Raw genomic sequence first — 13,354 nt, 5'->3', positions numbered from 1 at the left:
TTCTAGCGTTTCTTTGTTTATTATTTAAATTATCGGTTATTAATCCGAATAGCTATAGCTATAAACGTGCTAAAATCTTCTAGGCGGTTAAGCTTATATAGTTCGTCCTTAACTTTATCTTTAAGTCTATAATAGTATTAGTCTATAAGGGGTTCGTTATTATAGTTAAGCTTTAAGGCGATCTATTAGAACTTAGCGGTATAGTCGGCTACCGACTTAGTTTATCGAAGCTTTTTAAGTTATTAGGCAGCGACCCTCTTCTTATCGGGTTATCTAAAGATACCGCCGAGTCGCTGAGCGAAGACCTTGAATTCGCCGAAGATAGCTGTAGTATCGTCCTCCCTCTTAGTAGGATCGTTAAGGTGCTCTAAATAGTCCCTGTAGATAGGCTTAAACTATCTATAGGTGTTTCCTGTGAGGAGTGCTATAGCGTAGAGAACTTTCGCCTCCTCTGTGTTAAGGGTGTTTCTATAGAATAAGAAATACCCCCGGAGATAGGTCAGGAAGCCTTATAGCTATCCCCGAGTCCTATCGTACTTAGGTGGCTCTGGGTATTTATACCTTAGGTTACTAGGACGTGGTGCCTTAATCTAAGCTCGGAGTTACTAGTTCTCTTAATAGAGTTATATAATTTAATTACGTATAGCTTATATTAGGTCGGCGGCCGCAGTGGCCGTTATTCTAGCGTTACTAGTAGCGTTGCCCGTGGTATTAGCGTTATTCGATATATCGTTCTTATTAAGAGAGTACTGCTTATTAGGTTTTAAGGTCTACTTACCGAATAGGATCGATTAAAATATTACGACGGCTTCCGGTCCTTTATAGTATAGCGGATAATAGGGGACTAGCGTCGAGGTTTTAGTTTAAAATAAGAAGAGGATATTAACTAAAGAGCAGTAACTATCGTTCGTAGTAGTCTAGTCGTAGTTACGTCGTAAAGACTAGGCGTCTTCTTTATAAGGTAGGTTTAAGCGTAGAATAGTAGTCTAGGTGAAGACTTAGATTAATCGATACCTTATTCTCTAGTAGAAGTAAGGCCTAGGATACTCTAGTATATATAGTGATAGCGTTTCCTGATCTATAATATCTATTCCTTATATAGTCGCTATGCCTGGGTGATCTTATCGTGACCAATCACCTACTAATCACTCCGATAGAGTGATTAACCCTAGCCCGTTCTAGATAGTATATTAAGTACCTTTATACCCGGTAACACGTGACTTAGTATGTGACTCCCTAAGTCGTTCTGTGCTATTCCTTATTTAGGTTATCCTATAGGCCACACACCAGTGTACCCATAGGGTTAGTCCATGTTAGGCAGATGGCCGTAACACCGAACCGCTATTCTTAACCACCGGAGTAATAATTTCCCCTTAAAGGGCGGCGGAGACTATAGCCGGCGTTATATTCTGCTATTACTACTATTACTCATGCTAGTCGCCGAGGCGATAAGCTATTACCTCCTCTACTAAACTTTTAAAATAAGCCGAGAAACTAGGCTTAGTTAAGCCCTCCTCGCCGGGGCCCGCTATGTATTTAAGCTCCTTTTTATTAAAGAATTACTTAGTATTATCGGTCTTCTAAATATTTAATTATTTACTTAATATATTACTTTAATTTTATAAAAAACTACGCTAAAACTATTAGCCGGAGCCTTACGATTAAGGAATAAGATTTAAAACACTTACCTTACGATTATCTTTATAGGAAAGGGGTCCTATTTTACGGACCGTTACGGTATTAACTAATATCTTAACTAAGGGGATTATACTATAATAACTAAGGATCTATTATTAGTAGCAGCACCCCGGAGTATAAATTTCTTATTTCGATTTAACCCAGAGCTTTTATCTTTGTTTATAACTCTTAGTAATTAGGGGGTAGAACTTATATTTACGAATAGGTATAATTTCTATTATAGTATTTACGGTAACGATTAGAGCGCCTATCTATAAAGATATAATAGTCAAATAAGCTTTATTTTCTAGAGTAAATACCCTTAACGTACTATATATAGGACGGATTAAAGGAGACGGGTATAAAGTTAGGGTTAGCGGCCTTAGTAGATTTTTTATTAGGCTTCTTAGGAGTCTGCTAATCTATTAATAACCGGAGCCTTACGACCGTAAACGGAAGTATAAAGCTAAGGGACCGGAGCACTTATATTAGGTTTTTTACCGGGGGTCTTAGAAATACCGGCAGGCTTAGTTAGGCCGGCACTAATAACCTTAACGCTAGAAGAACGGGTTAAGGGAGCCTAGAATAACGCTACTATTAGTACCTATCTTAAAAATCAGAGCTCCGGTAACTTACTATAGCGCGTTTAAGGGATAAAAAGCGGCTATTTAAGGAGGAAAGACAAGAAAAAAGTCCGAAAATTAGGCGAGGTATAAAATCCACGGAAAATCGTTAAAAGAGGATCGTGGTTATAGGAGGGAAAAGAAGGCTACGAAGAGCCTTAAAACCCTTTTATTTATATCCGGTACCTCCCCTATCTACTAATTACTTTAAATAGCACTTTCCTTTATTATTTACTACTATTATTATTATTCTTTCTTATTTTATAAGCTTCCTTACCTGCCTTTTAACTTAAGTTTAAGAGATACGTAACTACTCTTTAAAGCTATTTTAAGATTAACTATAAGGCGCCGGCGAGGTTAGGCTAAGTAATTACTAAGCTAATCAGGGTATAGTAATTAAGGGGTATATTGCACTAAAAACACGTAAGCCTATTTTCTGTGTTTTTATTAGCTAGACTAGCCCTATATTCCTTGCGTGGAAAAGGGGTAGATATATTTAGAACACCTATACCTTCCTGTTCTTCTTTCCTTTATATAACGAATACAATCATATATCTTCTGGATCTATACTCCGGCCGGATCACACGCCCCTCAATCCAACAATTATCACCCCGATTTGGGGATGACGCCATGGATGATAGTCATTCGTACCCAGGTCTGTGGTCTAGACTTATACCTCGTTGGGTCGCCTTCTTGTCCTCGGACAAAGGCGATGCCGAACGATGTGGCATGAGACTTTTGAGAGAGTTTCCCAATGGTGGCAACGGATCCAGGCGGTCTTCTAAACGGACCAAACCACTGGGGCGAGTAACTGATTCGGGCGACGTCTCGGCCGCTACTTCTCAACGTCCTGTGACCGACGAGAATTTACTTTCCGCCGTCTAAGGCGCCGTCCGGCCCGTCCCCGAGTCAAAAACCTTCCACGGGCGGCACGGCAGTCGTCTGGTCACTCTGGTGGCTGGTGGCAAAGCAACGTCCAAGCAACCAACATTCCAGCAACGTTCAAGCAACGTCCAAGCAACGTCCAAGCAACGTCCCTCCTTCTGCAGCGCGTCATGACAGCCAGGGTCCGTCGAACCTTGTTCTCGGAGATATCCATCATAAGTTGCGTCCCTTGTCGGTTGGCTGGGAATATTGTTTCTTGTTGTTGCTTTTCTTTTCTTTTCTTTTTTCCCCCCTATTTTTCTCCTCCCCTTACATTACATCCTCTGTAATCCATCCATCCGCTTCACCATATCACCATATTGCCGTTCACCTTATGCTGAGTAAACGATAGAAACATTGCGAAACCCGGTCGATTCTTTGTTTCTTTCTTCACATATCAAACTGAATCACACTGTACATCCATCATGGATAAGCCAGAAGATGGTGCTGAACGGAATGGCCGCGCCAGACGTACAGGCGCTGAGAGCCCCGACTCGAATCATCCGCGCATCAAGGTCTTCAACATCCATATTCTCTTCATGGGCCTCCTCGTCTCCCTGGGAGGCTTCATTTTCGGATACGAGGGCGGCGCCATCTCCGGCTACCTCCAAATGCGCGACTTTATCCACCGGTTCGGCGACGATGCAGGTACGGACGATCGCGACCAGCTGGGCAGGGTCCGCACCGGGTGCATGGTCTCCTTCCTCAGCGTGGGGTGCCTCTTCGGCGCCCTGATCAGCGCGCCCGTGGCGGACCGGCTCGGACGGAAATACAGCATCACGTTCTGGAACATCATCTACATCCTCGGCAACATCGTGGCCATCACGTCGCGGACGGCGTGGTACCAGGTGCCCATCGGCCGTCTGGTCGGCGGGTTCGGCATCGGCGCGCTCTCGGTGCTGACGCCCATGTACCAGAGCGAGACGTCGCCGAAGCAGGTCCGCGGCATGCTCGTCAGCGCCTACCAGCTCTTCATCACCCTCGGCATCTTCACCTCGTACTGCATCAACTACGGCACCGAGGGCATCTACAGCCCCGCCGCCTGGCGCATCACCATGGGCTGCGGCTTCATCGCCCCGACCGTCATGGGCATCGGCGCCCTGTTCCTCCGCGAGTCCCCCCGCTGGGACTTCCGCCGCGGGCACCACGACGCCGCCGCCACCACCCTGGCCCGCGTGTCGCGCGTCCACCCGAAACACCCCGAGGTGCAGCACGAGCTCCGCGAGATCCGCCAGCAGCTCGAGGCCGAGAGCGTCGCCGGCCAGACCAAGTGGCACGAGTTCTTCACCGGCCCCGCCATGGCGCGCCGCACCCTCCTCGGCATGACCCTGCAGGCCCTGCAGCAGCTCACCGGCGCCAACTTCTTCTTCTACTACGGCACCCAGATCTTCGACGCCGTCGGCATCGAAAACTCGTACATCACCTCCATGATTCTGGGCGCCGTCAACTTCGGGTCGACGTTTGTCGGCCTCTGGGTCGGTCACCGCTACGGGAGGCGCCCGGCCCTCGTCATCGGCGGCGTTTGGATGTTCATGTGCCTGATAGTCTTCGCGTCGCTGGGCTCTTTTGCGCTGTACCCGGATAACAACCCGAATGACCTCAACGCCCGCACCGATCCCAACGTCGGGTACGCCATGATCGCCTTTGCCTGTCTTTTCATCTTTGGGTTCGCAACCACGGTACGTGTCTTTGTGTTATTCTCACCTGGTGTTCCTTCCATTCTCTTGACGACCTCCTCGCTAACGGGACATCGTCAAATGCAGTGGGGTCCCCTCGTCTGGGCCATCGTCGGAGAGATGTACCCCTCCCGCTACCGTGCGCGCTGCATGGGCCTGGCCACGGCAAGCAACTGGCTGTGGAACTTCCTCATCTCCTTTTTCACCCCGTTCATCACCGGCGCCATCAACTACCGCTACGGATACATCTTCGCTGCTTGTAGCGGCGCGGGTGCCGTCATCGTGTACTTCTTCGTCGTCGAGTCGCAGCGTCGTTCTCTCGAGGAAGTCGACACAATGTACGTCCGCGGCGTGCTGCCTTGGAAGAGCGCCAAGTGGGAACCCGACAGCATCGACGAGAGGGATATTCGGGAGTCGGCTAGGCCTTGAGGACCGTACACCGGGGTGGTGGGTTTCTCTCTTTCCTCCTGGTTTCATGTCCCCTATGACGGCCGGCTTTTTTGGAACGAACGGGAGATTATAGACATGGGGAGGATTCTCATTTTTATAGAGCGCGTTCTTCTTTGGAGACTCCGGGGGTTGTAGTGTCGTTGGAGGGTCCTGTTTGGATGGTCGCCGGTCGGTACAAGTACAACTACACATCCCTACAGATACTCTGCACCTACTTTGCACCTAATTTTGTATTATTACTACCCGCTCCATTGTATTAGTTACGAGAATACGAGACAATGTTTTACATGATACCAACAACCTGATGGAATGAATCTTCACGGAGAAATATTTGGAGCCTTCGAGCAGTGAGGTGAGAGGACAGGACAGGGGATGGATATTGCCCGACGTCACCCGGTTCGGTCCGCAGTGGGGCCGAATGCAACCCCGATCGGCTCCGAAATTGGACCCACCGGACCCATGTCGTGATCCAAGGCCGCCCCTCGATCGGATTGGTGCAAGCGTCAAGAGGAAGCCCGTCAGATTTGCCAGATACTATCCACTCGACATCAAGCCCCGGCCGCACGTCTTAATCTGGGCAGCATAGCACGCAGTCGGTGTCACTAAGAATGTCACGACCATTCACGTACAGCAAAGAAGAATGTCGCTCATCGCTTCAGGGGTCCGTTTGGCACTCGGTCGCCCATCTCTAGCCCTCGAAGTCGACGCACCAACGCACCAACGAAGAACAACCCCCCTTCACCTCACCCCGCCTCGACAGCGTCACCCCGCTCACGCCACCAACTGACCAATGCGCCGACTTCACACCAGGCCAGCTGAGACGGATCGGGGTACCACCATCTCACAGACGAGTTTGGCGGGCGGTCACTGGCGTACTTGTTGAGGCTACCGCCATCGAACAGGTGGTTCTTGACACCCACGAGAAGGACGGGACGGCCGAGGACGGGGCAAAACTCCCCGGGATCGAGAAAGACGGTCAGGAGGACCTGCTTGGGGGTGGATGGGTCCACGAGGCGGGCGGTCCGGCGGGTGTAGGGGGGGAAACGGAAGGGCTCCACGTCGGTCAGGGCGACGACGACGGCGAGGACGTTGATGGACCAGTTTTGCTTGTAAGGGAGGTGGGGGATGGAGGCGAGGGGCGTCAGTTTAAGGGGAATCGAGGGATGGGCCCAGTCGCGGAGGAGTGCGACTGGCGCAAGGGTCGGGTGGCGTGGTGGTGGGTGAACGGGTCGGTTCAGCTCGCGGGGTGCGGCGGCAGGCTTGGTGTCATGGTGGCCTTGGCGCGTACCGCCCTCATCTCCATCGCGTACCTCTCCCTGCCCTTGTCCCTGTCCCTGTCGTAGTCCAACTTGGCCATCCGAACGGCCCGATTCGGGTTCAGTGGGTCGAACTGGGTTCTCTACACCAGGGCCAGGCGAAGGGGGCTGTTCGACGCGTTCATCTTGAGCACAGACAACGGCGTCAGCCATGTCAAGCAGGTCGTCGATGTCGCTGTCTGGAATGAAATCCTCCTCTTCTTCCGGTGGCTTTTGTGCGGGGGGCATAGACTCTCGCATAGACTCTCGCATAGACTCTCCCTCTTTCAGTTGTACGTGTGTTGACGCATCCGAAGAGACATTGCGGCCCTCTTGAATGAGCAAATGTTGTTCTTCTTGTGTCGACGTCGTTTCCTTTTCATCGAATGGTCCAACGGCCACCTCGGCGTCATCGCTTTCTGACTCCTGTAGTCCGTCCTCGAGGTGAATGGTCTCCGGCTCAACCAGCGCCATGTTCCATCCAACGGTGTCCAGGTCGTGGACGATAAGGTAGACCATCGACCTAGTGGCGCCGTCGGCATCTCGGGGGGCGATTTCCTCTCGGTATAGTTGAAAGTGACCAAGGCGGACGTAGCAGCCAAGGCGAATGGTAGCAAGGTCGACGAAGCGATGCATTTCGGGCCGGAGGAGGGCCTGGATGCACAGCTCTCCGTCGCCGAGAAGCAGGCGGAGTGCGCGCCATCGAGGTGATCGGAGCAGAGGCAGCGACTCGATGGATTCGACGAGGAAGATGGAGCCGGGGATACAGAATCGAGTGCGCAAGAGGTCGGCGATGAGCGGCTTGGGTTCGAAGGGTTCGGCGTCGGGGGCGAAGGTGATAGACGGTGGATTGGTCATGGCATTGTCGAAGGTGGCTGGGGGGTGTTCAACAAGATGAGCAAAGACATGGTATGGTGGTGCCGATATGGGGCTGTCTTGTCATGTCGGCTTAAGGGTTCTGTTTGTGGCGATGATCCTATGATCCTTGGCAGGTTGGCACGAGGACGAGGAGGATGGATGGAACCGACGGACGGAGAAGAACGAGATACGAAGCGTGGAGGATAGATCACGTGACATCATTTGGATTACATAATCGGTCTCTCCTTTTTCCTTCCCTTTTCCTTCCCTTTCCTTTCCTTTTCTTTCCTTTTCTTCCCCTTTTTTCCCTTTATTTTCTCCTCCTCTCTCCCTCTACGTCCCTTACTATACAGCTTTAACATCCAAAACACCAGCGAGCCACCCATCAAAGATACATGTGTACAGTACGTTGTACTCCATGAACGGCAAGTCGGCAAAGTTACCAGGGATATCCTGGTGTCGGCTCAACACGCCATCACTAGCTTCTGCCGGCTTTTTTCTGATCGGCACGGAGATGCCGAGGTAGACTCGCAGATCTTGAGAAATGTCGGCAGTCGGGCTCAGCCTGGCCCCGGTCTTGGCCGTCTTGGCCCCGACAACCGCTACTGCTCAGAACGAGCTTTCATATTTCAGTGCGGGCGTATTTCTATTAGGTTTCACGTTTTCAAGAAGATAGATTCGTCGTCTCTTGGAAAGAGGAAAACCTTGAATCCCGTGCTCCCACTTTCAGTCTCATCTCACCTCTACGGAGACTGTCTGCAGACTGCGTCAGGAACATGTGAAATTCTTGACATTATCCCGTCAAATGATTGCCGTTGGCTTTTCTCCCTTCTATCCTTGTCATCATTAGCGGCTTAGTGCCTGAAAAAAATCGAAGCCATACAGGGGTGTCGGATCCGTGGTCTACTCCGTCCGGTCCGACATGTTGATTCGCGGGTTACATTCCGCCTTCGGATCCGAAGGCGGAATACTCCGTTGGGACCCAGTCCTTAGTGTGGACAATGTGTGCCTCGATCCGTCGTATCCTACCTCTTCTTCAGATTCTTCTTGTGCCTACAAAAAAGTATTATTATCTCCTAGTCCCACCTGCTGGCTAACTGTCTCCCTCGTTCTCTGGATTTCCCATTTCGTCGCGTTGATCTACTTTGCTACTTGATTCTACTACACCTCCGTCTCATCACTCTCATCAGTCCCGATTCTTCTAAACCATGAGCAGGCGATATTCTCATTAATATCTACAAAGTCTAGTTGCAACCACAAGCATTCATAATGTCCGGATGTGGCGCCAATCACAAGACCGGCGGGCCAGAACCCGTCGGAAGTGGTCGAATTCCCTACTGGCGGCTCATCGTCGACCAGACGGGTATAACGCCAGCCGTTACCAACTACAACTACCCAGGTTCCGGCACGCAAGACGACCCGTATATCATGTATTGGATACCCGACGATCCAAGGAATCCCATGGAATTCAGCCGCCGCAGGAAATGGTTCATGACCCTTGTCATGGCCATCGCTACCCTGGCCGTCGCCCTCCTCTCCTCGGCGTACACAGGCGGCATCATCGAGATCATTCAAGAATTCCAAATAGGACAAACCGTGGCAACCCTAGGCGTATCGCTGTTCGTGCTCGGTTTCGCCGTCGGGCCCCTCCTCTGGGCTCCCCTGAGCGAGCTGTTCGGCCGCCAGGTCCTGTTTTTCGGCACCTACGCCGCCATGACGGCCTTCAACGCCGGGTGCGCGGGAGCCCAGAACGCCCAAACCCTGATCATCCTCCGTTTCTTCTCCGGTGCCTTCGGGTCGTCGCCGCTGACCAACGCCGGCGGCGTCATCGCCGACATCTTCCCGGCGTCGGAACGAGGCCTCGCCATGGCTCTGTTCGCCGTCGCCCCCTTCCTGGGTCCCGTACTCGGCCCCATCATCGGCGGGTTCCTGGGCATGAACGCCGGCTGGCGCTGGGTTATGGGTTTCCTGGCCGCCTTCTCCGGTGCCGTCTGGATCCTGGGAACCCTGTTCGTCCCCGAGACGTACGCCCCCGTTCTCCTGCGCAGACGGGCCGATAAGCTATCGAAGATGACGGGCAAGTGCTACGTGAGCCGGATCGACCACGAGAGCGGGAGGATCACGCTCTCCGAGTCGTTCAAGGCCGCCTTGTCGCGTCCCTGGGCGCTCCTCTTCAAGGAACCCATCGTCCTGCTGCTGTCCCTCTACATGGCGATCGTCTACGGGACGCTGTACATGCTCTTCGCCACCTTCCCCATCGTCTACCAGCACAACCGGGGCTGGAACCAGGGCATCGGCGGCCTGGCCTTCCTCGGGATCATGGTGGGGATGCTGTTCGCCATGGCGCTCGCCATCACGGGGAACAAGCGCTTCGCCAAGATCGCGGAGCAGCACGGCGGGTTCGCGCCCCCGGAAACCCGCCTCCCGGCTGCCATGATCGGCTCCATCGCCATGCCCGTCGGCCTCTTCTGGTTCGCGTGGACGAACGGCGCTTCGGTCCACTGGATGGCCAGCGTCGCGGCCGGCGTGCCGTTCGGGTTCGGCATGGTCCTGGTCTTCCTGAGTCTGATGAACTACCTCGTCGACGCCTACACCATTTTCGCCGCCTCGGTGCTTGCTGCCAGCTCGGTGATCCGCTCCCTGTTCGGCACGGCCTTCCCGCTGTTCACCAACTACATGTACGACGACCTGGGCATCCACTGGGCGTCGTCGATCCCTGCGTTTCTGGCCCTCGCCTGCGTGCCGTTCCCGTTCCTTTTCTACAAGTATGGCGCTGCCATCCGGGCGCGGTGCAAGTTCGCCTCCCAGTCGGATGCGTTTATGAGGAAGCTTCACAATGCGCAGCAGGTGGAAAAGGAGCAGGAGTTGGAACCGTGGCGGCCGAGTGTGGAGCCGATCGTTGGTGAGGGGCAGTCGGACTCGGACACGCAGGCGGGGAGTGAGGCGGATGTTGAGCCCATCCGGGCGGCGCGTACCCGGTCCAGAGCGTCCACTCGTCGTAGGACTTCGGCGATATATGAAGGGAATCCGTTTGATATTGATCGGGTCCACACGCGGCAGTCATTCGGGAAGTAAGAGGACTGTAACCTGGGGTCCTGGACTGTCAACCGAGTCCATCCATCGTTTTATTTTCCGTTTTCCCTTTTGTTTGTTTTCTTTAACCCAGATATTCCGTATTAATACCGCTGAATAGAACGGTAGATGGACTAGAGACACCAGCTTTGATAAACAAGTTATCAAGGCGACAGCAATGAGCTTTACCGCAGCATTGGGGAACTCTTTGAGAGTTTGACTTTGATAACTTTGCCAGCGGTTTCTCTTCGCTGGACTTTCATTTACAAATTACTCCTGACTACTTTACCATACTATGCCTTGTATGGCGCCAGCTCGTTCCCAGCTTGGTGAAGGTCCGTACACTGTGCACAATGCAGAATAAGGCCAACAGTTTGTGTCACTCGCTACGACAAGTGAAGAAAAAAAAATGGGTTTTTTTCTTCTCCTTTGCGGGTTTTACATTACAGCGTTTTCTCAGCCCAAGCCAGCCAGATAAGTAATATCAACCCCAATTGTAAGAGTCAAGGTGAGTTGTCTAAAGTACACAGCCAAATGCTATATTCAGGGGAACCTCTACGCTCGGCGAAACCGGAAAACTCTAAACTGTTATTGGGTCGAGGAAAATGGAAAGAGCAAAGAGCTGGAGATAATGCAACACAAAACCATCCGTATAGAATATATTTGCTCATCCCATGACGTCGACAGTACAAAATACTCCATTCCAAGTCAGGAACTAATAACTTCTGTTGCTGAATAATACTTCTATTGCAGCAAGTCACTTGACTCACTTCTATCTGTGTGATAGAATCATAGAAGTATTCTGTTAGAGTCTTGGAGATACAATGAGACAAAATTCAGAACAATGACAGACGGACCCTGTAAGATTTAATAGCTACATCCTGATTTTATATTCAGACGCAAAGACGTCAAACCTGAGATGCATGAGATGATTACTTTGGTGAATTTACTCCGATCTTACATAGTAGCTTAGACGAGTGCCATGGTGGCTGTGGTTGAGTATTTCTTATCTCCGGGGGATGTGTTGCGTGCACTACGTTGTATACCTAACGTTACAGTATATACCGAGTGAGGAGGTACGTACATATCCTCATCTGCATCAGAGAATCATGTGTACCTTACGGAGAATATCAGCCGTAATACCCGTGATCATTAGCAGAGCTCCTAGTACAAATAAGGAAAGCACCCAAAAGCCACAGGCTTCTATAGTCTATCTCACTGGTCGCATAGTTTGAGACGTTGGAGTTCTCACTTTCGCATCGTAGCACAGTTCCTGTACCCGGTTATGATCGGCCCCTGAAATCTGATTTGTCACAGACCTGAGAAGGCCAGGAATCCCCATTCGCTAAGGCACCCACTAAGATACACTTCTTCACTTTAACAAACCCAAGTCAGTCCCGTTCACCAGTCGACCATTTCTTCCACCAACTCATGGAAGAGGGAACCGAAAGTCAGATTATAGATACCACTGGTAAAGAGACCTACCACTCCTGAGTCCTCATCCTCCGGCTCCATCACTGACCCCGACCCCGCAGAAAGCAGCATTCGCGCTCCTCCCCCTTATGTCGAAGCCAAAAACAGCCAGGGCCCAGCCCACAGCGACATTCTCCCACCCGAAACGCTTCTTCTAGCAGGGACCACGATCCACGGGGGATCCAGCCCCTCCTCGCCGCCGCTCTACCGCCTATCCCACGCCGTGGGCCACCTCCGCGCGTCGAACACGACAGTCGAGCTCTTCCGCTTCGACTACCGCGTCCGCGACACCGCCGCCAGCGCCACCGCCTCGGCGCGCGAGAAGCACATCTTCAGCCTCCTCCGCCCGCCTCCCATAACGGGCCCGTCGTTCGAGTACCATCTCGAGTCGGTCTCGCGGTCGAACCTGGGCCAGGTAGGGCTCAGGCTGCACCGTCCCCGATCGGGATTCGGACGTGGCTTCTTCGGGTTGTCGTCGACACATGCATCCTCTTCGTCCGCGTCGTCGTCGTCATCTCTGAACGGATATCGGGCCTGGCGGGCCACGAGGCCGCGGGAAGGGGCGAACTTGGAGGAGAAGGAGCTCGTGTTTGTCGTGCATGCGCGAGAACGGGGCCGGTATGAGTGGCGCGACGGAGGGGAGGGCCAGGGCCGGATCCTGGCGTACGAGACGAGCGAGGATGGGATCTACAGGTTGCAGATCGTCGAGACGTTGGAGAGGAAGTGGAGGGATGCGCTGGTTGGCACGTGGTGTCTGAGGCTTTGGTGGGAAATTGCCGTTTCTAACGTCAAGCCTCTGGCCTGGGAGGATGGTGAGTGCTGGCGGATCCATCAATCATTGCATTCACGAACATCGCGGGACGCCTCGAAGCTAACTATAATTCCCTCTATGGCAGTCAAACGGATACTGCAGACAAGAACGCACGAATTTCCGGCCGGAACATCAGCCGGCCTTTGACGTGGTAAGGAGATAATGAGGGAAACTTGCCCTTGGTCGAATGACGAATACCTTAGGTACCTACCTTAAGGTATTACTGTACAACGTAGGTACATCGGTGAGGGCCGCACTTCTGGTATCGGAACGTTGTTGGCGGCTGGTAAAGACAATGGCAGCCCCGACGCCACCTGCCCACTCTATAATCTGAGTTGCGTTATGCTTTCGTCAATTTTTCACCTCAGCAAAGGAGTCATCACTCACTCACCCGTGACACATAACCCACACTTCCCCTTCCTCTGATTTTTCCAACAACTTATTCAACCATTCTCACTTCACTAGGAACAGAGAGACTAAAGGGAGAAGAAAAGA

The 13,354-nt window shown here is 52.1% G+C and overlaps 5 protein-coding genes across 5 annotated transcripts; 4 read left to right on the top strand and 1 right to left on the bottom strand.

Moving 5' to 3' along the window:
• Window positions 1-3,270: 3,270 nt before the first annotated feature.
• SODALDRAFT_218492 (hypothetical protein) lies at window positions 3,271-3,573 on the top strand. Its single transcript, XM_028607318.1, has one exon. The coding sequence runs from the start codon at window positions 3,356-3,358 to the stop codon at window positions 3,512-3,514; it is 159 nt and encodes a 52-aa protein (XP_028464188.1). The 5' UTR covers window positions 3,271-3,355; the 3' UTR covers window positions 3,515-3,573.
• Window positions 3,574-3,649: 76 nt separating this feature from the next.
• On the top strand, window positions 3,650-5,329 carry SODALDRAFT_281821 (galactose transporter; the record flags this gene model as incomplete). The annotated part of the gene is made up of 2 exons (XM_028608308.1): window positions 3,650-4,903; window positions 4,988-5,329. 2 exons carry the CDS (start codon window positions 3,650-3,652, stop codon window positions 5,327-5,329), a joined length of 1,596 nt encoding a protein of 531 aa, XP_028464187.1.
• Window positions 5,330-6,093: 764 nt separating this feature from the next.
• SODALDRAFT_325727 (hypothetical protein) lies at window positions 6,094-8,281 on the bottom strand (the record flags this gene model as incomplete). Its single annotated transcript, XM_028610008.1, has 3 exons — window positions 6,094-7,520; window positions 7,899-8,108; window positions 8,245-8,281. 3 exons carry the CDS (start codon window positions 8,279-8,281, stop codon window positions 6,094-6,096), a joined length of 1,674 nt encoding a protein of 557 aa, XP_028464186.1.
• A 491-nt stretch (window positions 8,282-8,772) lies between these two features.
• SODALDRAFT_345769 (MFS general substrate transporter) lies at window positions 8,773-10,669 on the top strand (the record flags this gene model as incomplete). The annotated part of the gene is made up of 2 exons (XM_028613219.1): window positions 8,773-8,924; window positions 8,958-10,669. 2 exons carry the CDS (start codon window positions 8,773-8,775, stop codon window positions 10,576-10,578), a joined length of 1,773 nt encoding a protein of 590 aa, XP_028464185.1. The 3' UTR covers window positions 10,579-10,669.
• A 1,127-nt stretch (window positions 10,670-11,796) lies between these two features.
• Window positions 11,797-13,225, top strand: SODALDRAFT_218458 (hypothetical protein). The gene is made up of 4 exons (XM_028607317.1): window positions 11,797-12,046; window positions 12,111-12,860; window positions 12,945-13,010; window positions 13,077-13,225. Exons 1-3 carry the CDS (start codon window positions 12,007-12,009, stop codon window positions 13,004-13,006), a joined length of 852 nt encoding a protein of 283 aa, XP_028464184.1. The 5' UTR covers window positions 11,797-12,006; the 3' UTR covers window positions 13,007-13,010; window positions 13,077-13,225.
• Window positions 13,226-13,354: the final 129 nt, after the last annotated feature.

The sequence above is a fragment of the Sodiomyces alkalinus genome (assembly GCF_003711515.1).
Source record: "Sodiomyces alkalinus F11 unplaced genomic scaffold SODALscaffold_9, whole genome shotgun sequence".
NCBI classification, from domain to species: Eukaryota; Fungi; Ascomycota; class Sordariomycetes; order Glomerellales; family Plectosphaerellaceae; genus Sodiomyces; species Sodiomyces alkalinus.
This window is presented reverse-complemented; position numbering and strand designations above follow the sequence as displayed.

Coding starts and splice junctions, on each gene's coding strand:
- SODALDRAFT_218492 (XM_028607318.1), top strand. CDS start 3,356: ATGACAGCCAGGGTCCGTCGAACCTTGTTCTCGGAGATATCCATCATA.
- SODALDRAFT_218458 (XM_028607317.1), top strand. CDS start 12,007: ATGGAAGAGGGAACCGAAAGTCAGATTATAGATACCACTG. Junction 12,047..12,110: donor TCAGATTATAGATACCACTG/GTAAAGAGACCT, acceptor CCGACCCCGCAG/AAAGCAGCATTCGCGCTCCT. Junction 12,861..12,944: donor GCCTCTGGCCTGGGAGGATG/GTGAGTGCTGGC, acceptor CCTCTATGGCAG/TCAAACGGATACTGCAGACA.